At 32.4% G+C, this 25,311-nt stretch overlaps 1 protein-coding gene across 2 annotated transcripts in view; it reads left to right on the top strand.

The window, feature by feature from the left end:
* Positions 1-25,311, top strand: part of TBCK (TBC1 domain containing kinase) — a 281,985-nt gene that overhangs the window by 66,222 nt on the left and 190,452 nt on the right. For both annotated transcript variants that reach the window (XM_008955359.4, XM_003829981.5), the window contains exons 7-19: positions 10-70; positions 1,503-1,564; positions 2,178-2,239; positions 3,196-3,344; positions 5,720-5,858; positions 7,914-8,013; positions 13,676-13,725; positions 13,964-14,093; positions 15,112-15,210; positions 16,836-16,898; positions 17,422-17,548; positions 18,710-18,760; positions 20,042-20,125. In XM_008955359.4, coding sequence (XP_008953607.4) covers positions 10-70; positions 1,503-1,564; positions 2,178-2,239; positions 3,196-3,344; positions 5,720-5,858; positions 7,914-8,013; positions 13,676-13,725; positions 13,964-14,093; positions 15,112-15,210; positions 16,836-16,898; positions 17,422-17,548; positions 18,710-18,760; positions 20,042-20,125 — 1,177 coding nt within the window. The remainder of the gene's footprint in view (positions 1-9; positions 71-1,502; positions 1,565-2,177; positions 2,240-3,195; positions 3,345-5,719; positions 5,859-7,913; positions 8,014-13,675; positions 13,726-13,963; positions 14,094-15,111; positions 15,211-16,835; positions 16,899-17,421; positions 17,549-18,709; positions 18,761-20,041; positions 20,126-25,311) is intronic.

Genomic DNA, 25,311 nt, shown 5'->3' with positions numbered 1-25,311 from the left:
TTTATTTAGGGAAGAAAATTATTTCAGAGCTTGGATATTTCTGAAAGACTAAAATTTTTGCTTACTTTGGGTAAGTGTCATACAATTGCTTATCTTTCAAATATAAATATAACTTACTAACTATTAGTAATCATGCACATTGAGGATGTGTTCTTTTGAAATAGTGAGTACACTGAAATATCCTCCCTTTACTCAAGTTGCTAATGATCAGTGGTAATGATCAGCAGAACAGCATATGAGGTCCCTTCTAAAATATTACAGCAGAAATTTCTTTATTCTCTGAGGAATTTTAACCTAAATGGAAATAATCTCAGCTTTATTATCTAGCCAAGTAAATTAACTTGTGAAATCAAAATGAGAATATAAAATTGTATTTCTGTAGCAGTTTACCTTCAGACAATGTATCTTAACTTTTGGACTATCTTTCTATTTGATGAATCATGTACAAATAACAACTCAAGAAGAATATTGATTTTTCCTTATAAAAGGCTCATATGAATTTTCATGTATGTGGATCCAAACATGTATAATTCAAATTAATAAAAATTCATGTAATCTACTTTAGAGTGGAATTAATTAAGCATGTTTGGTAATTAAGGAGAGAAAAACAGTGATAGAACACTATGCAAAAGAGTGACAGATTAGTATCCAAGTTAAAAACATTTACAAATAAGAATATGTACAGGAAAGTATTAGTAAACATTAAATAATAATGAATTATAAATAAATTTGCAAAAGTTTTACCAGATTTACCACATTTAATTACAAAGATTGATACTACAGCTATTAAGAAGCCTTGGAGATTCTTAAATGTGGTCTGTAACCTAAACTTATACTTTAAATTCCCAAATAAATTTAAGTACATTTTCCAAATTATGTACAATAAAAATAAGTTAGTCTTGTAATCATGAAAAAACAAAACAAAACTACAAAGCCTTCTTAAAAAGCGCTGTTTATATACAGTCAGTTCTTGAAGAGGATTGGTTCTAGCACCCTCACATGTACCAAAATCCATGTGTACTCAAGTTCCACAGTCAGCCCCACAGAACCCATGTGTATGAAAAGTCGGTCCTACATACATGCAGATTTCGCATCCACAAATACTGTATTTTCAACCCATGTTTGGTTGGAAACAATCCACATATAAGTGGAACTGTGCAGTTTAAACCCATGTTGTTCAAGGGTCAGCTATGTGTGTCTGCATGTGTATATTTAGAGAGAGACAGAGCTAGAGTATCTTTACCTTCCTTGTAAAGGAATTGCTCCTTTATCAAACTATTTAAGCTGATATCTTTCAGTGTCAGTTATTCAATTAGTATTTATCTGAAGCTTTTCATTTTTATCAAAACGTGTAAAGAAATTTAACAAAATGATAAAGTTTTCAGTATTTTAAGTTTCAAAATTGCATTACTCCATTAAAACATTTTTGATCAGTTTATTTTCTGGTTTGTTGGACAGATTAGAAAAATAGCATTTATTCATATAGTTTTTCTGTTTTATAGACTGTGTAGATGACACTTTAATAGTTCTGGCTGAAGAGCATGGTTGTTTGGACATTATAAAGGTTTGTCATTAATCTGGGTCTTAGTCCATTTGTGCTGCTATAACAAAATACCTGATATTGGGTAACTTATAAAGACAAAAATTTATTTTTCCACAGTTATTGAAACTAGGAAGTCCAAGTTAAAGGCACCAGTACGTTTGGTTGTCTGGTGAGGGCTGCAGTCTTCTGAGAGAGAAACACTGTCCTTACAAGGCAGAAGGGCAAGCTAGGCAATTGCTATGTGAAGTCTCACCTTTATAAGCCTCTTAATGCCATTCGCCAGGGGAAGAGCCCTTATGACCTAATTACTTCTTAAAGGCCTCACCTCTTAATACCATCACATTGGCCATTAAGTTTCAAAGTTCATGAAGCCTAAACTTTGGAGGGAACACATTCAAACCATAGCAATCTGTGAATGAAAATTTATTTTACACACTTGGGATCCAGTTGGAAGCTATTTTAAAGCAATGCTTATTTCTCTTTAAGTATTTGCTTTTTCACAGTGACTACATTTGTATAAAGTACAAATAAAAACTTTAAAAACATCAAAAACTTCTAGATTAGCAAACATTTGAATAAAGTATATTTCTAAATTGATCATTTTAATTAATTATTTTCTCTCTTTATTTACCAGGAGCTTCCTGAAACTGTGATAGATCTTTTGAAGAAGTGCCTCACCTTCCATCCTTCTAAGAGGTTGATATTATTTAGAGATTGGGATTACATTGAGATCCTTTACGCATAAGCAATTGATTTTTTTCTTGTTTTAATATAATGGATTAAAGATAATGTACATATGGAGTAGTATATAATTGACATCAGTATCATAACTGTGAATGATGTAAGCTTTCATTTTTTGTGAATTAATGAAAAAGTAATTAAAGTTAAACTACGGTCAGAAAACTGACATACACTAAAGAAGTTACTAGTTCATTTCCAAGCTTTTAAATAGAATATTAACTAAACTATGGAATGTAGGTATTCCTAGACCCAATAATAACATCAGTGAAATGAGAATAAAAGTTTGTTGTCAATATGTATTATAGCAATGAACTTGGATCAGTGGTGTGATAAACTAACAATTGTTGACAATAAAAAAGGATTTCTTAGAAGTTTCATTAATTGACTTTGACTTGATGATGTCACTACTAGTCATACAGCTATCCCTAAATTCCTTTAGTATGTAATGTTTGAAAATAATGTATACAAATTTGCCTTTAGAAAAACAACTTTATCAAGACATGTTAGAGAGAAATAGTTTTGTGTCAATGTACCACATTAAAGGACAGGAAGAAAAGCCAAATGGTATTATTATAATAGTTTGCGTAAATATTATTTAATTATTTAAGATATTCAGTAAAGCAGGTGAATGCTAGTCAGGGTAAAAGTAAACAATGCAGAAGCTTTTATGGAATGATGTTTTTGATACATCATGAGGTAAAGTACAACATAAGTAAAAAAAAATTCAGTATTTACTCAGTTATTTGATTATAATATAAAAGTATGCATCTAGACTCTGCAAAAGAGAGCTGTATTATTTTCTCTGCTAATGAGGTATTTAAGACTTTTATCCATTCTCTTGAATGTATGCCATTATTCTAGGAAATTTTTTATGACTTTCATTCATGCTCTGTATTTTAAATGTTCTCAAGGCCAACCCCAGATGAATTAATGAAGGACAAAGTATTCAGTGAGGTATCACCTTTATATACCCCCTTTACCAAACCTGCCAGTCTGTTTTCATCTTCTCTGAGATGTGCTGATTTAACTCTGCCTGAGGATATCAGTCAGTTGTGTAAAGGTAATGATAAATTAAAGCATAGAGAATAATATGAGCCTTGTTTTTAAAGAAGTTTCCTTGTCCTACTTTCAGTTTTGAATTTATCAACAATATATATTGGTGGGATCATGGGAATTAAGAGACAATTCTGGAAGTGATTAAAATATAACTGACTGGCTGGGTGCAGTGGCTCATGCCTGTAATCCCAGCACTTTGGGAGGTCAAAGAGGGAGGATCACTTGAGGCCAGCCATTTGAGACCAGCCTGGTCAACGTAGAGATATCCTGTCTCTACAAAAAACAACAACAACAACAAAAAACAAAGTATATGCACACACACACAAATATATATATATAGTTAGTCAGAGCCTAACTTCCTTGGATAATATCAGAGCCTAACTGAACTGGTGAGGGGAAATAGCAAATTGCAGCCAGCTCTAGCCTTCTGTGTGGTGGTTAAAGTTAACAGAAGCATTCTGTAGTCAATCCTGTGATTAGTTCTGAATCTTTAAGTGAGCCTTTGCCTCTAGCCTTTAAACAATTGCTTTCTTGCCATTAAGGAGTGACTAGAATACACATAAACACACACATTTGAGCTAACAGTTTATCCTTTCTATTTAAGTTACTGATATTCTATATAATTTATTTATAAATGATCTCTAAAAATAATATTATTGATAAGAATTACATATCATTATATTCTGCATATTGAAGAGAATATCAGCTTTTAGACTTTCAATTCTTGTGTGAAGATTACGACTCTTGGAATGTAAGGTTTAGTGACACCAGTTAACTTTATTCTGAAAAGTTGTTATGACTTAAGTCATAGCAGAAAATGGTTACTAAACATTCATTCAATTAAACATTTATTGAGTTCCTGGTATGTGTCACATACTGTATCTTTAAGTAACATTCATGCCAAATGGGAAGGCAGACAGACATTTAATTATACAATCACTGTTATAAATGAAGGTCAATATGAATATAGCACAATGGCAGCATAGCAGGAGCACCTAATTCTGTATTTCTGTCTGGGACATCAAGGAAGACTTCAGAAAAGGCAGCCAGCCGTTGCCTTGAGATATGAGGGAAGGAACAATTTGTGTTGGTTGCCTCCCCATGTGCTATTTTCTCCCCTTATTCCTTTTCCAATATAGAGTGTAAAATTTCCAATACTATGTATTCATTATAAAGGGTGAAAATTCCAGATGTTTTTTTCTAGTTTCCCTTGCTATGGGCAGTAAGCTTGTGAACTAGAGTTGGCTAATGGGATCTAAATGAAAGTGCTGGACATAAGGGCTACTTATAGGGAAAAAACAAATTTTCTTGTCAAGAAAGGTACTGCAGCATAGGTTCACCACTTTCTTCTCTTCTGAATGCAGGAAATGGTCTAGAATTTTGATAAGCATAGGCCCCTCCTGTACCTATGATTTTTATTAACAGAGATGAATAAATGTCTTTATTATATAAGCCACTTTTAGTAGTATATTATTTTCAGTCGGGAGCATTCAAATTATTATAAAAATTGAATCAGAATCTGCCAGTCATGGCATACCTCCAGTAGGAGAGGGGAAATATCAAGCTCCAACTCGTTCTAGCCACCCCTTAAGGGCAAGGAAACACTTTGTCTAGAGTCACTGGCTCACTTAAAGATTGAGACCTAAATTGTAGGACTTACTACAGAATGCTTCTGTTCCCCATACCTTAACTACCACATAGAAGGCTAGAGCTGGCTGCATTTTGGTATTTCCCCTCTCCAGGTCAGTTAGGCTCTGATATTATCTAAGTGAGTTAGCCTCTGACTAACCGGTTTATCCTGAAGACAGACCTTGTTAAGAACAGTGCTCATTGTATTTCAGAATGGTTACATTTCCTCTGCCACTGCTGGAAACATAAGGGCATTTTCCTCCAATATTTACTGTGAGAACCTTGTCAGTCTCCAGACTCACAAAAGTGTGGGGCTATCCCTTTTGACTGGTTCCCTCTGGAGTTTTTAACTCTCAGACTTGTCCACACTGAGCCTCCAGTAATTTATCAATTACAGTTTAGGTTTTCCAAACTTGGCACTGGTTCCTGAGGCACTGCTCATGAATGTCTGTTCCAGAATGCCATAGCTCCCTTTATTCTCCTCTCTGTCTCCAGTCCTGGGGACAGAAGTTTGTCCTATGTCCTCACCTCTCTTACAGATCCAAGAATTGTTGATTTTTCAGTCTGTTCAACTTTTTATTTGTTGTTAGGATGGAGTAGCAAATTTCAGGCTCCCTACAATCAGAACTAGGAACTGGAAGTCTGTTCTTCAGAGTTTATTTTTTTTAGAATGGCAGCTATTACTGCCTGTTGACGTTTAATAAAAGTAGAAAATATAATACAATGATTCCTTAAATTTGCTTTTAATAGATATAAATAATGATTACCTGGCAGAAAGATCTATTGAAGAAGTTTATTACCTTTGGTGTTTGGCTGGAGGTGACTTGGAGAAAGAGCTTGTCAACAAGGAAATCATTCGATCCAAACCACCTATCTGCACACTCCCCAAGTAAGGAAAGAAACTTCTCTTGGGAATTTAAATAAATAAATACATGGTAATAATTCTATGGTAATAATAAAAAAGAAAATTGGTGTTTTTTTTTGAAAATTGGTTGTTTTTAAAATTTTTTTGGTAGGCATCCCAGCTAAGTGATTATTGGAAGCAATTGGAATCAACACCTTGTTTGATTGGCCAAAGTTTCTAATTGCAGAGTTCCCATCAGTTGTCTTTGATCAGTAATTTGCTTTGTGACCTACTTGAAGTGAAGTTAATATTATGGAATATCTTGCAATAATTGATGTTAATGAAAAATACACAAGTCACAATAGAATATTTAAGACAGTTAACTAAAAACTAGCTTAATGTTCCTACTATGAAGAACTATGTTCTTTTTCCAAATATACTTGTAAATGTAAATGAACTCTGTGGTCTCACTGCGTGTCCTAGAGATCATTACTGTGCTAGTGTGTTGCAAAAAAATCTGCCTAACTGTATACGAAGATATCATGCTAGAAATTAGACTGGAAGTTAAATACCTCTACAGCCTTGGGGCTAAGATTGTTATTAACATTGCTATTCATGTTTATTCATAAAAATATGAACCTAAATTTCTTGAGCTTCTACTAATACTTTAAATTTTTAATTTTAGGCTGGGCATGGTGGATCATGCCTGTGATCCCAGCACTTTGGGAGGCAAGGCAGGTGGATTTCTTGAACCTAGGAGTTTGAGATCAGCCTGGGCAACATGGCAAAACCCTGTCTCTACAAAGAAAAAAAATTAGCTGGGCGTGGTGTTGTGTGCCTGTAGTCCTAGCTACTCAGGCAGCTGCAGGTGGGAGAATCACCTGAGCCCAGGGAAGTTGAGGCTGCAGTGAGCCAAGATCATGCTACTGCACTTCAGCCTGAGTGAATGAGAGACCCTGTCTCAAAATAAAATAAAATTTTAATTTTTAGATTTCTAGACTTAGTTTTGATTATTGTAGGCAACTGTAGAAGTCATCTGCTCATCATTTTTTTCTTTACTTTTTAAACTTTTGTATTGTTTGGATTGACTAGTTTCTATTTTTTTCTCTCTTAATCTGATTTTTAAATGTTAACTTTGATTATACCATTCATACATTGAATTAAGTAGAAAGTTAGAGGTAAGATTACGGAAATTCCAAGAAGAAATGGTTTAAAGGATATGTAGATTCTTAAAAGTAATTTATTGAAATTGTAAACAAATTTTATTCATTTATTATTTAATATCCTTTCTTCTATGAGGTTACTATCCAATATGCTTTTTCTTTCATCTTCCCTTTATCTTTTTCTACACATATAAAGTTTCTTGGGAACACATTGAGTTAATGTCAGGAGAGTACTGTTAGCATTGAAACTGCATGAACAAAGGGTTGTAAATGACACTTTTGTTTTTCTGAAATTCTCTATACTTATATTCATACCAACTCAAGAGATATTTGAAAATGAGACTTGTTTGAAGAAATCTCAATACATTGTTTTATATGCAATGTATATGTGGCACATATGTATATGTTTATGTATATGTGGCACATATATACCATGGAATACTATGCAGCCATAAAAAATGATGAGTTCATGTCCTTTGTAGGGACATGGATGAAATTGGAAATCATCATTCTCAGTAAACTATCGCAAGAACAAAAAACCAAACACCGCATATTCTCACTCATAGGTGAGAATTGAACAGTGAGAACACATGGACACAGGAAGGGGAACATCACACTCTGGGGACTGTTGTGGGGTGGGGGGAGGGGGAGGGATAGCTTTAGGAGATATACCTAATGCTAAATGACGAGTTAATGGGTGCAGCACACCAGCACGGCACATGTATACATAAGTAACTAACCTGCACATTGTGCACATGTACCCTAAAACTTAAAGTATAATAATAATAATTAAAAAAACATTGTTTTATTAAACATCCAGTCTAAAGTTTAATTCTTTTTTGATGAAGGGATTGATGACTTAGAATAAACTTTACTTTCTAGAAGAAACAATAAACTGGATTTTGTGTACATATTATTTTTAAAAATTTCTTTTCAGTTTTCTCTTTGAGGATGGTGAAAGCTTTGGACAAGGTCGAGATAGAAGCTCGCTTTTAGATGATACCACTGTGACATTGTCGTTATGCCAGCTAAGAAATGTAAGAAAGATATTTTGACAGTTCTGCTTTAGTTTTTTTTCTTTAATTAAAACCTTACAGATACACAAGAAATCTTGTATGCCTCTTTGATTTCACAAAATATGGGAGAGCTTCTGTAAAATATGTGCCCCAGAGTAGAATTGCATCTGTACAACTTCAGCTTTATTACCTGATTGTTCACAAAAATGATTTTATCAGTTTATCTTTTCGCCGTCATTGGGTAACTGTTCTCATTTCTTTATTTACCTGGTAACACTTTCTTTTATCAAATTTTAAAAAATTGTTAATCTAATGGTATGGAAAGGTATTTTGCTGTAATACTGATTTTTAATTTCCTGATTATAGTGCAGTTGTAAGTCTTTTCACATATTCTGGCAGTTCACCTACCTCTTCTATGTATTACTAGTTCATATCTCTTGTCAGTTTTTCTGTTGAGTGATTTCTTATTGATTTGAGGACTTTTGAAACTATGTCCCTGATATCATATCTTTGTGAGCTATATGTCATGGAAATATATTCTAATCTGTGGCTTTTCCTTCAACTTTTTGATTCTTTTATTGAATAGAATTCTAAATTTTTATCAGTATTTTCTTTTATAGTCAAATATATTTTGATATATTTTTTCTTGTAACTTATTTAAAGTAATAGCAAGGTTTTAAGTATGTTTTATAATGTTTTTATATATTTCCTTATAAAAGATTTAAATAATTGTTTCACATTTAGTTCTTTAATCCACCTAGAATTTATTTTAGATTAAGTTGTAAGGAAGGTATCCAATATCATATTTCATTGATTAAAAAAATACCCCTTGTCTCAGTACCATATATTGAATAGTTTTCTCTTCACTTTTTTGATCTATAATACCAACTTTTTCTATGTATATGGATATGTTTCTGGGCCTTGATATTCTGATTTGTTGGCCTGTTTTTCTAATTTTAGCAAATACCACATTGCCTTAATCTGTAGTTTTATGTGAACTGTTGATATCTAGCAAGGGAAGACCTTCAGTTTTTTTGTCCTCAAAATGGAGTAGGAGCTCTTTAACATCTTTCTCTACTAGCTGATTTTTATAATCATCATAAAGAACTTCATAAAAAATTATAGGGTTTTGATTGACATTGCATTGAATTGATAAGTTAATTTGTGGAGAATTGATGTATTTAAAATGTAGGGTTTTATTTCTTGAACATGCTTAAATAAATATGTCATTTATTTGTCTTATTTTATATAACAATTTTATTTTTAATGTCTGTATATCAGTTATCAGATTTATTCCTAAGGTAATTTATTATTGCTCTTGTATATAGAATATATATATATATATATGTTAAGTATGAGTATGATTTTTTCCAACATTTTATTATAAAAATTTTTAAACAGAAAAGTTGAAAAGCATTTACAGTGAACAACTTACCACCTAGATCAAGCATTGATATGATCTATTAGCAAAATCAAGTCACACCTATTCATTGACCTATTATGTATAGCTGTTTTGTTCTGCATTGGCAGAATTGAGTAGTTGCAATAGAGACTGCATGGCCCACAAAGCTAAAAATATTTGTTATATGGCCCTGCGTAGAAACAGTTTGCTAATCCCTGACCTAGATTCTATAATTAACATTTTACACGCTTTATCACATGTCTGTCTATCTTTCTAGCTATTCATCAATCCATCATATTTTTTGTTCTTGCATTTCAAAGTAAAATGAAGACATTACTACAATTCAGCTTACACATTAGAGTTTAAGATTTGTTTATAGTTCTTTTCTAGGCAAAATTTTCATATAGTAAAATGTATAGATCTTAAGTATACCAGTAGATGAGTTTAAAATATACATCAATAATATTTTTTCATGTAGTAAAATGTGCCAAATCTTAAGTATACCAGTAGAGGATTTTAAAAAATAAATCAATAATATTTTTAAAAATACCATTTCAACTACTGTTTTGTGCATGATTAGTAACAGTTGATTTTTTTATGTGGATTTTGTGTCAGGCAACATTGCTGAACCTATTCTTTTTTAAATAGTATGTCTATAGATTCCCTGTGGTTTTCTTTGTGAATTAAGGTAGGGTTTTTTCCTTCATTTCCAATTCTTATCTACTCACTTCATCTTTTCTCATTATTTTTGCTGAGCTTCTATAACACTATTGAATAGAAACAAATAGTGGGCACTCCTGTCTAATTTCTGGTTTTAAAAGTTTGCTTTTTATATTTCATAATTAAGTATGATATTTGTTGCATTGAGTTATAGAGGTCTTCTATTCTTAGTTATAAGTTTTGTTATGAATGGGTGTTGAATTTCACTGAGTGTTTTTACTGTATCTATTGGGATGGTCATATGCTTTTTTATGTATTATGTTAATGGATTTAATTATGTTGATGGGGTTTTTCAATGTTGAGCCATGTTTATATTTCTGGGATAAACCCAAACAGATCATGATTTCATTTTTCCTTTTTTATACATTTGTGTTTTGATTTTCTAATATTTTGTTTAGAATTTTTGCATTTCTGTTTCTATTTGAGATAGGCCTGTGAGTTTCTTTTCTTTTACTGCACCATGCTAGTTTGGTATCAGGTGTATACTAGTCTCATAAAATAAATAGGAGAGTGTTGCCTTTTTTTTTCTATTTTCTGAAAGACTTGATATGATTACATGTATCTATTTCTTGAATGTTTCATGGGAGTTAGCTTTAAAACCATATTGTAAGGGCTCCTTATCCCTATTTGGGTGTAATCATTACTTCAGTCTGCTTAATGGTTATAAGTTTACTCAGGTTGTTTATTTTGTTTTTAAATCATTTTCTAAAGTTATATGTTTTAAGGCCTTTAAACTTGCTCTTCCCACTGCCTGTAACACTCTTCCGGTGCTTCCATTTCTTTACATTCTCTGCTAAAATGTCACCTATTGGTGGGCTTTTGTTGGCCATCCTTTATAAAATAGCAACGCCACACCTATCCCTTGTATTCTTTATCCTGTTTTGTTTTTTTCCTCCATTGTACTTCTCTTCATTTGATGTGTTATATGTTTTCTTCCTATATAATAACTAAATGAAGGAATGAATCCTGTTATTATGTAGAAGCCCTATTAATATCATAGTAAAGTATAGGGGAGAAGTATTTTATAATCTTATCATTAAGTCCCAGTTTTTTAGTGAGCCTGTGTTCCTGGGCTGTGACCTTCACAAGGCTTCTCAGCTTCTCCCACTCCTCCTCCCCAACATGAGACAGGAAAGCTAGAGGGGCTGGAGTTGGGTATTTCTGTTCCCCTACATCAAAGACTAGAGTGGACTGGAGTTGAATATTTCCTTCCCAAGTTGGTTAGATTTCTGTAAAACCCAAGTTAGTTAAGACCTGACGGAAGAGTTTCCCTTTAAGACAGGCCTCTCAAGGAAAACAGAGTACTCTGGCTGTATTTCAGATTGGTTACTTTCCACCTCCCCCTGCAGGAAGTCAAGGGTATTTTTCTCAGATCTTCACCCTGAGAACCTGGTGGGACCTGCGGAGGTTAATCTCATGGAAGCAAGGAAGGCCTCCCTAAGGCAGGGCCTCCAGAAGTTTTTCTCTCTCGTATTAGTCTGTGCTCAGCCTGCAAGTATTAGATAATTACCTTTTAATTGATCTTAACAGACTCCAGCAGTGGCTCTGTTCCTGTTGAGCTGTGATTCCCTGTATTCGAGGGTCCCTCCAGCTTTGAGGACATCACAATGCTCTGATTCTGACAGATGTGAGATGAGTTCTTGATTTTCAGTTTGTTCAGCATTTTTCTTGTTAGAGGAAGAATGATGCCTTCTAAGCTGTTTATATTTTGTATAAGAAAGTGGAAGTCCTAGCCTTTTTATTTTTAACCATTCATAGCCAAAGCTGAAATAGGTACCTATCCTTGTTTTCTGTCTAAGCTAGCAATTCCCCTAGTTTTTTCTTTACGTGGCTTTAGAAGGGTCTTCTGCATTCTGAAGGTCTGTTATGTAGGTTCCCAAACCCTTATCCCATTATGGTCTAAATCTCTAGACCACAGTTATTAACTACTTTCTCTCTAGGCCTGGTTTTATATCTGTTATCACTGCATTTTCCTTATGTTTTAAAGCTTATCTAACCATTTAATATTTTACATGTTATGTAGTAGGAGAGTATTAGAATCTCTTGTCTGCCATAATGCCAGCAACAGAAAATTAAAATATATAATTATTCCTACTCAGTACTCTGAATTTATAATCTCTTTGAAAGAAAGGATGTGGAAAGTAACAAAATAAGTAACAATACCCTGCAGCGAACAATAAATTACATCCAAAATATATGATTCCAGCTGATTTTGTTTTGCTCTTAATTTGTTTCTTCAATTTAAATATAATCCAAGTTAAATGAATGTAGGCTTCAAATCTAAATGTCTCAATTCCTTTACAGTTCTACTTGTGAAATTTAAAATTCTCTTCTTCTGTAGTTATTAAGAAATATTAATTTGCTGAATCTTAAAATGATATGGAAACCATATAATAATTTTTATCTTTAGTGTTTTCATTCACCTTTTAAAAATCCTAATGTGCTAAGTTTTTATTTAGAAAAGACAGACAAGATACTTAATTAGATAAAATCTATGACATACAGTATACTGACAACTAATCTTTAAAAAGATTTATGTGTATTAATAATGCAGTAAAACTTGGGAAAATTTTATTTCTTTACTTAAAATTTTAATATATGAAAGATACACCTAAAGGTTTTTTAAAATAGGATAAGTACATAGCACATTGATTTTTAGAGTAGAACCAGGCATAAATTCAGTGTTTGCTGAATTCTTAGTTTGAGTAAAAGATTTTTCTTAAGCTTTAAAAATTCTGGGAATAACTCACATGGGTGCACAAAGACTCTAATCAACAGAAGATCAGTGCTTGCTGCACACACAGCTTGAATTTCTATGTCAATCCCCATAGGAGCAGACATTCTGCCTTCAAGTTGGAAGTTGAACAGCAGAGCAGCAGGCAAGATGGCATTAACTTTAATCACCTTGCTTAGGATGTGGTTAACATTTTACTTTACTACTGCCTTCCTGCTTATGATTTTGAAGAATACCTGTAATCCTGTCAGGGTTGTTATTTGGAACAACATTTATTAAAATGATTTTGTCATTAAGTGAACTCTGTCCATTGATTTATTAGCTATTTGAATCATACACGTTCAAAGTATGATGGGAGAAATATTTTGGAATCCTTTTTCTAGCACCTTTCTTTTTGACTTAGCTTGTATTATGCCAAAGCAAAAATAAATCTAAGTTGTTCTTTTAGTATATACATGGCTATATAGTACCTCTTTTTAATCATCTTTCTTCATATAACTTAAAATTTTTTTCCTATTCATTAAGTTTTATACTAGTGCTAGTAATTCTGAGTTCTGTTTGGAAAATATATCATGATAAGTATCTAACATTTATGAGTGATACCTATAGATAAGAAAAAAATAGTTGTTTTTCACAGCCAAACCTTAATCAGTAGGGGCATTGTATGCTTGCATGTTTATGGTAAGAACTGATTTTTAGACTCTATTTTATACTTTTCTAGGTCCCTTTATAAATTTATAGTTGTTATATTACTTGTCTTTTTAAACACAGATCAGGGTTTCTGCCCAATATGTTTATACATAAATATTTTGTCTTTAAATACACAGAGATTGAAAGATGTTGGTGGAGAAGCATTTTACCCATTACTTGAAGATGAGTGAGTATATGTAGTCTCATTTTAGATTTATTTTTCTTTCTATTTATATTAGATTTATAAGAATTTTATACATTTTCTTTGAAAAATGTTTCCTAAATAGAAAATAATAACCTGAGGTTTTGGTTTATTAAAATTTTGTGCTTTTTCTGAAATCACTGTCGGTAGAGTTAGGAGAAAAAAAGAAAATTTTGTACCTTTTGTCCATTTTTTTTTTTATTGCTTTTGTTCTCTTTTACAGCCAGTCTAATTTACCTCATTCAAACAGCAATAATGAGTTGTCTGCAGCTGCCACGCTCCCTTTAATCATCAGAGAGAAAGATACAGAGTACCAACTAAATAGAATTATTCTCTTTGACAGGCTGCTAAAGGTATGGATTCTAAAGTATAAAGTGTTAACAATAGCCCATATGGAATTTTTTAAAAATTTTTTCGATAATTCTTAGGGAATCTTGAGTAATAAGAAGATTAGTTTTTATGACCTATCTTGTTCAGTTAGCTTTCTTTAATTTTAAAAATAATACATGTTCTTAGTAAGTAAAATTAAAAAGTAAAAACAAGGTGTGGTAATATATGCAAAATCATGTTGAAAAAGGAATAATGTCTTTATTTTTTAAAAGAAGACTTAAAAGTCAACAGGAAAAACATCAATATTGAAACAGAGAAATGGATAGAGTACATAATATAAATACAGCTAGTAAATCTATGCAAATTGTTCATCTTCACTAGGAATGAAAAAAATACAAATTAAAATAGGAGTGATTTTCCATACTGCATTAGCAAAGTGAGCACAGATGGAATGATATTGGAACTCTCATTCTGTTGGAATAAATGTGAATGTACTGAAACATTTTGTAAAACAATTTGAATGCATATATCAAGAACCTTAACAACATCTGTTGCCTTTGTCCTATTAATACTCTTCTAGAAATTTCTCCTAAGACACAAATTTATAAAAGTATAAATTTATATGCAAAATGCGGAAGTACTCATAATAGTAGCTTATAGTTATTGATTACTTCTCTATCACCACGTTTTTAACAGAGTGCTTTACCTGCATTATCTTATTTAACCCGTATGAGACTGGTACTATTATCCTCCGTCTGACTCATTTAAAATCCCCCCAGAGCATCAAATAGAGAGGAAGGATTAAAAATCAGGTAGAATCAGCTGCTCTTCTTAATTATATAATACGAGTTTTTCAAGGTGTTAGGGATTCATTCCACTGCTTATGTATGTGTATTAATAACACCAGACACAATAATTGCACATACTTTGAAATTTATTGCAAGTCACTTAAGTTTTTTCATGGGTATATTCAGAACTGTCTAGACTAAAAGATGGCACTAGGTAATTTGAGACGTTTTCATTTCTTTTTTGATATCATAGGCTTATCCATATAAAAAAAACCAAATCTGGAAAGAAGCAAGAGTTGACATTCCTCCTCTTATGAGAGGTTTAACCTGGGCTGCTCTTCTGGGAGTTGAGGTAAGGAAAAAAGAAAAGGTTAGAAGCTGATTAATTATGCAAAGAAAGGATGGAGAAGGAGAGTGCTTTCCAAATATATATTTTTCTAGTTATTAGAAAATTATATAGTAAAATGTAAGCATTAGAATATTTGGCAATTTTAAGTGGAAAGAATATAGGAAAACAATAGAATAGAAAAATATAATTGAGGGTTTATTAGATTATGCTATTTAATGTTTCATTTAATAGTGGTCACAGAAAATGTTTTGATTATTACCATAGAATATTTTAAGAATATATATCAGTTATAAATGGGTAGTCCTGCTTATAAAGTATGCTTGTTATAGAATATGATTATCTGTTTATAAATGGTTCTGTCTAAATTTGGAGAAATCTTTCCATCTAATCTGACTTGTCAAAATCACTAACATAATTTAGTGACTTTTGGCACACCTGTTCCACCTGGACTATGCTACCAAGAGAAATAGCACTTTCTCTGTGGTTGTGAGGAAAGGAGATGTGTCACAAATTATGGTGGCCTGCAATACTAACAGAGAACTCCGATGACATCAATCATAATAATGGGCCAAATTCTTGCCAGATTTTTTTCATTTCTTGTCAATTTCTTTGTCATCTTGTCTTCTTATATTCTCTTATAGATAATTATCCTTCCTTTTTAAAGAATTCCAGTCTGGAATGGTGGCACATGCCTGTGGTCCCAGCTTCTTGGAAAGCTGAGGCAGGATTACTTGAGCCCAGGAGTTCGAGGCTGCAGTGAACCTTGGTTGTGCCACTGCACTCTAGCCTGGGTGATAGAACTAGACCCTGACTCTAAAAAAAAATTTTTAGAAATCCTCAACTATTTTTAATCCTTTTCAATCCTCTGTTTGAAGAATTTCCTTTCTTCATTCCTGATTCCCTTGATAAGAGTCTACAAATACCTTTGAGTTTAGTTGGTTACTTTACAAGAATGCCAATTGTTCAATATCATACATTAATCATTAGACTTGTAGAACAATATAATGCTAAAGTTCGAGAGGACTTCAGGTATCAGGTTGTCCAACTCTCATTAAATGAATGTCTCAAAGAAGTTGATAATAGCCGATATTGGAGTTTGAACCCTACTTCCTGGCTCTTTCTCTACCATGATAATAAGCCAGAATAATAATATTTTTTTCATGCTTGGTCCTATAGAACATGACCAAAATTTGTAGTCGTTCATTCAGTTATTTCTAATTTTTAACAGTCTAACTGAAAAACATAAATGACCTCTTTAGGCCCTAATGATTCTATCATGTAATTATAGATATAACATAACAAGGTTGTGTTATGTTGTAGGGTCTGGGAGGTTGGCCAAACATACTTACTAGCTAAGTAATTAATCCATGACATTTATGTTCTGGTATGTATAATTCAAGAGTTTGCCTCAGCAAAATGGCAAATTGTCACTTATCAGAGACCTTCATCACAGATTGTCAAAGACTCAGAGAATTTCTCTTAAGATGAGTTCTACCCTGGGTTTGAATGTGCTTATCTGTAGTTGGGTAGGTTTCCAAAGATAGATATTTGTAAAAAATAGATTTCTCTATATTACTATTTGTATTAAGGATATGATAAATTAATATATCTTCTTTTATTTTTTGCAGGGAGCTATTCACGCCAAGTACGATGCAATTGATAAAGACACTCCAATTCCTACAGATAGACAAGTATGATTTAGGTTTTCTTAAGCAACCTGAGATAATTCTGCCAAATATTTAAATTTTAGGAAGGAGCATGAAGAAAGCCTCTTTCTCTCATGAATACAGAGACACTGCTGCATACATATATTGTTAGAGAAACCATAACTCTTATGCTTATAAATTAGTAAGAACAATACCTTAAAGGACTTTAGGTCAAGTTACCTTTTTAAAAATACTGTAGTTCTTCATCTGAAAAATTTGCCCTTCATTTGGACCAGATTATAAAGGAAAATATTTTTGAAAAGTATATTAACACATACATACCTTTCAAAAGAAATGGTCTGATTCTTCTGTTTAGGTATACATACAACTTCTTTAGTCTTTCCATAAGATCAATTAAAAAATTCAAAAAATTAGGCACTTAAGAAGTTGGTCTGTTTTGAAATTCATATTATAGCTTCTCCTTTTCCTTATTTAATGAACAAGGATTAAGGGTTTATTGCTGATTACACAATTACTGTTTCACCTTATTATTTTGCTATTTTAACAGATTGAAGTGGATATTCCTCGTTGTCATCAGTACGATGAACTGTTATCATCACCAGAAGGTCATGCAAAATTTAGGCGTGTATTAAAAGCCTGGGTAGTGTCTCATCCTGATCTTGTGTATTGGCAAGGTAACTTTTGTAGTCATTAAAACTCCTCTGGAGTATTAGAAAATTGTTGCATAACTGACATTTAAAAAAATTAAAATATTTAAACATCCTTGTCTTTGGGAAAAGTCAATATTGACGCTCTGATTCATTTTTTGAGAGGTTTACGTCCAAACATTTTAAAAAATCTTTGTCTAAATCCTAGTAGATATCATTAAAAAACATAATATTTAGTATGCAAGTTGATTAGCAAAGCAGAAAGAATATTTGGAGCTGTTGTGATCTTTGTGGATACATTTTTAAACGCCTATGCAAATTGTTAAATCAATTGGGGCTAGTTGAGATTCTTATAGCTAATGATTTCTAATTTATACTTACCATGGCTATTAGCACTTAAAAATAGGCTATCATCCTAAAGTCCTCATTTTATTAATTGTCTTTTTTTTCTTATATCTTTAATGGTTCATATCTTTTATTTTTAGCTTTGCCATTATTATTTTTTGTGTTTGATAAAGAATGAGAAACCCATTCCAACCCTATTTTTGAATGTGTTGTTGTAAGTGGCTACTTTTATATTTCAGTTCTCTATTTGTTACTGACCATAGTTTAAATAAAGCTGTTATTTTTCTTAGCTCTGTGTATTTCAGAGCTATTCTATATCCTCCTAACAGTTGTAGGTAGATTTATGTACATTCTTTCAACATGACAATACATGCATATCATTATTATCAATAAAAGAAATGTCATATATTTGGAAACCACTTCACAATTTTTAAAGAATTTTTTTTCATAATCCCAAAGAAAAACAACATAGGCAAAACTCCATGTCCTAGATGAGAAAGTATGCCAGAAGATGTTAAGTAATTGCCAATATTGTACATTTAGAGTCAGAGATGGGACAATATCCAAAGCATTGTAACATTCTTACATTTTTCTATTATTGTATTTCTCTTTTCAACTCATAATAATATAGATAATAATAACTGATTCATATTGGACACATACTGTGTGCTACACTATCACTCACTCCCCACAGTAACTCATGAAGTAACATATTTCTGGATGGATAATACTTCTAATGTTTAATCTACTTGGAGGTAATGCAAAGAATTGAATAAGGTATATATCTTCAATTCTACTAGATTATATTTATTTGACTTCTTTCTCCCAACCCCTCTGTGTTAGGTCTTGACTCACTTTGTGCTCCATTCCTATATCTAAACTTCAATAATGAAGGTAAGCCTCTTTAACATTTAAATAATCATTGCGCATAATATTCTAAAATATTTGATTCAGACATGAAAGGTTTTTGTTTTTGTTTTAAGGTTCTTATTCTCTCCCTGGTAGATTTCTGTGAAATAATCTATTATAGACTCATTTTAGAGATGTGAAGGATTAATTTATTACTGGAGAGTTTCAGTTATGCTAAAGCTATTACTAGAAATTTAGTGGAATTTGATTATTCTAAATTCTTTAGAGATTAATTTTTGTCTAAGTATACTTTCTAAAGAATTTGTAAAGAAATCAATTATGGTGGCACTTTTCCATAATCTTGCATCTCCAAAGCCTATCATTTTGGATACCTCTTCCTTAATGAAGACTTTTCTCATTCTCCTTCTTCAGCCCATAAAGCACTTTGTATTTATAAAAATTTATCTTGTGTCTATCTTGTATTCTAATACTTATATACTAATGTTGTAATATTTTTTGACAGCCCTTTTTCAATGGCAGGTTTTTTTTTTCCTGCCCTTCTTCAATAACTTTATTATTGTAGGCTTTTCAATAAATACTAAATTCGATTAACTCCAATCCCTGAAATCACATATAGAGTGTGTTACTATATATAGCTTGAATGTCTAGATGCCTTATCTGACGATCTCCCTATTTTCAGATTCTATTTCATGACCGAATTTGCATCGGTTTCTGGAATTAAGTAAAAATAGCATAATCCCAGAGAAATGAAATTTTACTCTTTGAATTTTTTTAAAATACTCTGTTCTGTGATATTCTCACTCATTAATCTAGACTAGAGTTTTTTACTGTGTTTAGTTAGGCATAGCCAATGATCACTCATACTGACCTAAGTATAGTCAGGGGTCTGTATTTGAAAATGTGAATTATAACACTATTCCTAAATCCAAAGTTCGTAGACTCTTGTTTGCATCAGCAGCAGTTAAGGATCGTGAAGTCCGTATAACTTACTAATAATGATCATGCTTAGCAATTTTAAGAAACAACGTTTAGGTAATAAAAGTTGTGATTATTGTGTGATAATGATTGCCACGCTAGTTTGAAATTGAAGTTATAGAATTATTATTTTTTGTTGTCTAAAATAAAAATATTTTCTATTTTAAAGCATAGGGGCTTTTATCTCTTAATTTTGTTTTTCTAGCACTTGGCTATCATAACTGTTATTTAATAGTAGTTTCAAGGAATATGTGCTAAGTGAATGCATTACTGATGGTCATCTACCCTGTTAACTAATTTTTTACATGCCTTTGCCTTATTCTCTTTTAGCCTTGGCTTATGCATGTATGTCTGCTTTTATTCCCAAATACCTGTATAACTTCTTCTTAAAAGACAACTCACATGTAATACAAGGTAAGCAAATGTCTTTCCATGTCTTTCTACAGGGAAACTACTGATGTACTGGTGTGCTGATGTAATATTTGATTAAATTTAAGATTTTGACCCCAAAAATACGATGATGGTCCATCCAATAAAATCCATAAAGAGAAATTAGAAAGTTCAGTCTTTCCTCCAAATCCACAAAGAATTATGGTATTTTTCTAATGGATATTTGATATCTGATCTCATTTCAGTTCAATTGCAGGCATGCGAGTTTGAGAAAATAAGAGACTGCCGTTTGTGTTTTTCACAATCAAAATTGCTCACAAAAAGCTTCACCATGAGCAAGTCCATTGTAAATTAGTAAAAAGTTTAAATGTTTAATTGTGTAAGCAGAGTATTAAAAATACTTTTCATTTATCTCATTTCCCATGCATGCATACCCAAAATATACTCCCTCTTTCTTCAACTTCCCTAAAATATACCTCCTCCTTAAGAGTTCATGTCATAGCGTGACCTGTTTGTGAATTCATTCAGGACAACTTTAGCCACATTCAAACTTGTACTATAATTTCCTGAACTCTTTTTTGGAAGTAATAGAATAGAAGTTAAAAATACGCAGATTTAGATAGAAAAAAAAAATCCTAAAATTTATGTGGACCCACAAAAGACCCAGAATAGCCAAAGCTGTCCTGAGCAAAAAGAACAAAACTGGAGGAATCACATTATCTGACTTCAAATTATACTACAGAGCTATAGTAACTGAAACAAAATGGTACTGGCATAAAAACAGACACATAGACCAATAGAACAGAATAGAGAACCCAGAAGCAAATCTATACACTTACAATGAACACATTTTCAACAAAGGTGTCAAGAACATTCACTGTTCTTAAAGTCTCTTCAACAAATAGTTCTGAGGAAATTAGATCTTCATATGCAGAAGAATGAAACTAGACCTCTATCTGTCAACATACACAAAAATCAAATCAAAATGGTTTAAAGTCTTAAATCTAAGACCTCAAATTATGAAACTACTGTAAGAAAACACTGGGGAAACTCTCCAGGACGTTGGTCCAGGCAAAGATGTCGAGTAATACCCCATAAGCAGAGGCAAACAAAGCAAAAATGGACAAATGAGATCACATCAAGTTATAAACCTTCTGAACAGCAACGGAGACAATCAACACAGTTAGGAGACAACTCACAGAATGGGAGAAAATGTTTGAAAACTACCCACCTGATAAGAGATTAGCAGCCAGAATATATAGGAAGCTCAGATAACTCTATAGAAAAAAAATCTAATAATCTGATTTTAAAAAGGGCAAAAGATTTGATTACACATTTCTCAAAAGAAGACATACACATGGCAAACAGGCTTCTGAAAAGGTGCTCAACATCATTGATGATCAGAGAAATTCAAGTCAAAACTACAATGAGATATCGTGTCACTCTACTTAAAATGGCTTTTACCCAAAAGATAGGCAATAACAAATGCTGGTGAGGATGTAGAGAAAAAGGAACCCTCATGCACTGTTGGTGGTAATGTAAGTTAGTATAACCACTATGGAGAACAGTTTAGAGGTTCTTCAATTAACTGAAAGTAAACCTACCATATGATCCAGCAATCCTACTGCTAGGTATATACCCAAAAGAAAGGAAATGAGTATCAGAGAGATATCTGCACTCCCATGTTTATTGCAGCACCATTCATGATAGCCAAGATTTGGAAGCAACCTAAGTGTCCATCAACAGACAAGTGGGTAAAGAAAATGTGGCACTTAATACACAATGGAGTACTATTCAGCCATAAGAAAAAATGAGATCCTGTCATTTTCAACAACATGGTTGGAACTGGAGGTTATTATGTTAAATGAAATAAGCCAGGCACAAAAAGACAGGCTTCACATGTTCTCACTTATTGGTGGGATCTGAAAATCAAAACATTTGAACTCATGGAGATAGAGAGTAGAATGATGGTTACCACAGGCTGGGAAGGGTAGTAGAGGGTAGGAGTTGGAGGATACACATTGTGAATGAGTAAAAAAAAAAAAAAATAACCGAAAGAATAAATAAGACCTTGTATTTGCTAGCACAACAGGGTGACTATAGTTAATAATAATTTAATTGTACATTTTAAAATAAGTAAGTATATAATTGGATTGTTTTTAACACAAAAGAAAAATACTTGAGGTGATGGATACCTCATTTTCCCTGAATGAGTTTATTATGCATTGCATGTCTATATCAATGTATCTCATTTACCCCATAAATATATGCATGTTCTATGTACCCACAAAAATTGAAAACAAAACAAGAAAACCCACACTTTTAAAACAGAAAAGTGTTTAAAATTTAAGTTTCACTACTTATTATATAATCTTGACAAATAATTTAAGTTGTGTAGGTAACATTTTCCTCATATCTACAATAAAAATATTGTAGAGGTTAAACATAATATGTAAATTTCTGGTACATAGAAATATTCAATAAGTGCTATTATTTATTTCTTAACGTTACTGTTACTGTAAGTACTAGTTTTTGCTAGTGTTATTATTGTGACATTTTATACTGTTTTATATCCTTGCAACAAGATTCTGTGTATTTTAAGGCCAGGGAATTTTCTTATAGTTTTTCTGTTCTTTTAGAGCAGACTACAAAGCTGCTCACTCTCCCATTTACTGTTTTTGTGATGCTTATCAGATATCCTTTTGATCTTGTTTTTAACTATATATAATTCTTCCTACGTTATTTTAAACAACTTGAACCTGATTCTGTATTATATATATCATTATGGTTTTATGTAATTCTCCAGTTTTCATAAGTGAAGTAGGAATACTAGATGTTGTATCTGATTTATCAAAAATTCTGAGTAAGTGGGATCTCAATTAGTAATAATTTTACTTGGTTAGAAATGAATATAAAATTAGAGTATCAGAGGTTGATATAATGGGAAAATAATTAGAAAGGAAGCAGAAAGGAAAATGTAAACTCAAAAAAGTAAAGCTAAAAGTAGGAGGAACAGAATATGGATAAATAGCTTAGCACATAAAAACATTTGTTTTTTCAGCATCATGTACCTTGAGGTATAGAGAAAAATAATTAAAACTTTTTAAAAATTTTGTGTTTACAAGCAAATTGAATCATGTGTTCATTCCTATATGTCTGTGTCTACAGTGTAGATAGGAGTTAGAAATGGAAATAATGATCCATTATCTCTATGTTAATTTTGAAACGCAAAATCCATTGGCTTTTGTATTTTGAAATGGTTTGGTTTGACATAGATGTGTCCAATTCTTTGCACATTTTCTACAGTGTGGACTTGTATAAAGTTGAGATTAATTCAAGAAAGATTTTTAGAAGGTACAGCTTTTTGCTTTGACTTTTTCTAATTAAGGAGGAGTGCATTTTGTAGTGGAAGTTGTTTTTTGCTTATAGATTACCTTAATAAGGTCATTGACTTCAAGGACCATGTTATACCTTCTTCAAAATTTATGAAGTAATGTTCCATAAGGTTGTGTCCTGTACCTTATTAAGAGGGATGTGCCCCATTCTTACTAATAGCTTCCTTCTTACCCTTATCAGTGATGTTTATTATAGAATTGATAATGTACTCTTTCAGATTTCAGTTAATAGAAAAATGAGTGGATTTAATAAAACCTTGGGTAATATCACAAGATTTCAGAAACTATGCAATTTAAATAACCTGTCAAATGGTGACCAAAGACACTGAGAAGATTAAAAGTAAAAAATAAGCAGGTTAGTATTTGTGCCGTATAAGAAGAAATTTAATAATCATCAGCTAAATATGTCAGCAATATAATGCTGTTAGTTTCAAAGCTAACATGAAATTGTAGTGTTTACTGAACTTTCCAAATATAAAAGCCCAATTAATATACAGTGTTGGGCTAAATTTCTATACTTTAGAAAGATGAAAATATTGGGGAATCCTCAAATAAGCAATAAAAACAGGACTTATAACATGAGCTGATTAGACTGTTTCTTAGATGGCTGGATGATACCTGGCTAGATGGCCAGCTCTTAAAAGACCATATGAGACATCTTCTGTTACATTGATTTCTATTTCTATTTCTAGATGCCTGTTACAAAACATAGAAATTATCTTCCTCCCAAAATTTTATTTTTCTACTGTTTCATATCTCAGATACATACATTGTATATTAATAATGAATTTCCAATATGAAAAAGACAAATTTCCACACTTTCTAATTGCAGGCTTTTTTAACACACTTTTTTGATACAAGGTCTGGCTCTTTCACCCAGGTTAGAGTGCCATGGCACAATCTCAGCTCACTGCAACCTCCACCTCCTGTGCTCAAGCCACCCTTCCACCTCAGCCTCCTGAGTAGCTGAGACTACAGGCATGCATCACCACATCTGGCTAATTTTTATATTTTTTTGTAGAGACAAGAGTTTGGCCATGTTCCCCAGGCTGATCTCAAACTCAGGAGCTCAAGCCATTCGCTCACCTCTCCCTCCCAAAGTGCTGGAATTACAGGCTTGAGCCACTGCGGCCAGCCTTAACACACTTTTAAAAGGCATACTATACAGATATGCAAGACAATGTCTTGTTTAATTTATTAAATTAGAGACTGTAGTGTACACAACATGAATTTGGAGTGACTTGTCAGAAAGGCCAAAAAAGCTGGGCACAGTGGCTCACGCCTGTAATCCCAGCACTTTGGGAGGCTGAGGAGGGCAGATCACGATGTCAGGAGTTCGAGACCAGCCTGGCCAACACGGTGAAACCCTGTCTCTACTAAAAATACAAAAATAGCTGGGCATGGTGGCAGGCGCCTGTAATCCCAGCTACTTGGGAGGCTGAGGCAGGAGAATCACTTGAACCTGGGAGGTAGAGCTTGCAGTGAACCGAGATTGCGCCACTGCACTCCAGCCTGGGTGACAGAGCGAGACTCCGTCTCAAAAACAAAAAAAAAGACCAAAAAGACTGTTCTTTAGTTTGATCAATTTTATCAGTAATACATTTTAACATCCAATATTATAATTAAAAGACCTCTCAACAATTATTGATTGCTTGTTTCTCTAAGTATTAATAATTTCCTCAGTTATGATTTCTATAAAATTGCATTTGAAATCTTGAATTGGTATTTAATTTTGAACTTCTTTAAAGCCACCATAAATGTTCTTTAATATTATGCTAAAAAAAATCAATAGACAAGGTGTTTTAAATCATTTGT

The sequence above is a fragment of the Pan paniscus genome, chromosome 3 (genome assembly GCF_029289425.2).
Source record: "Pan paniscus chromosome 3, NHGRI_mPanPan1-v2.0_pri, whole genome shotgun sequence".
NCBI lineage: Eukaryota > Metazoa > Chordata > Mammalia > Primates > Hominidae > Pan > Pan paniscus.
The sequence above is the reverse complement of the archived record's forward strand: the minus strand, read 5'-3'. Positions and strand labels throughout refer to the sequence as shown.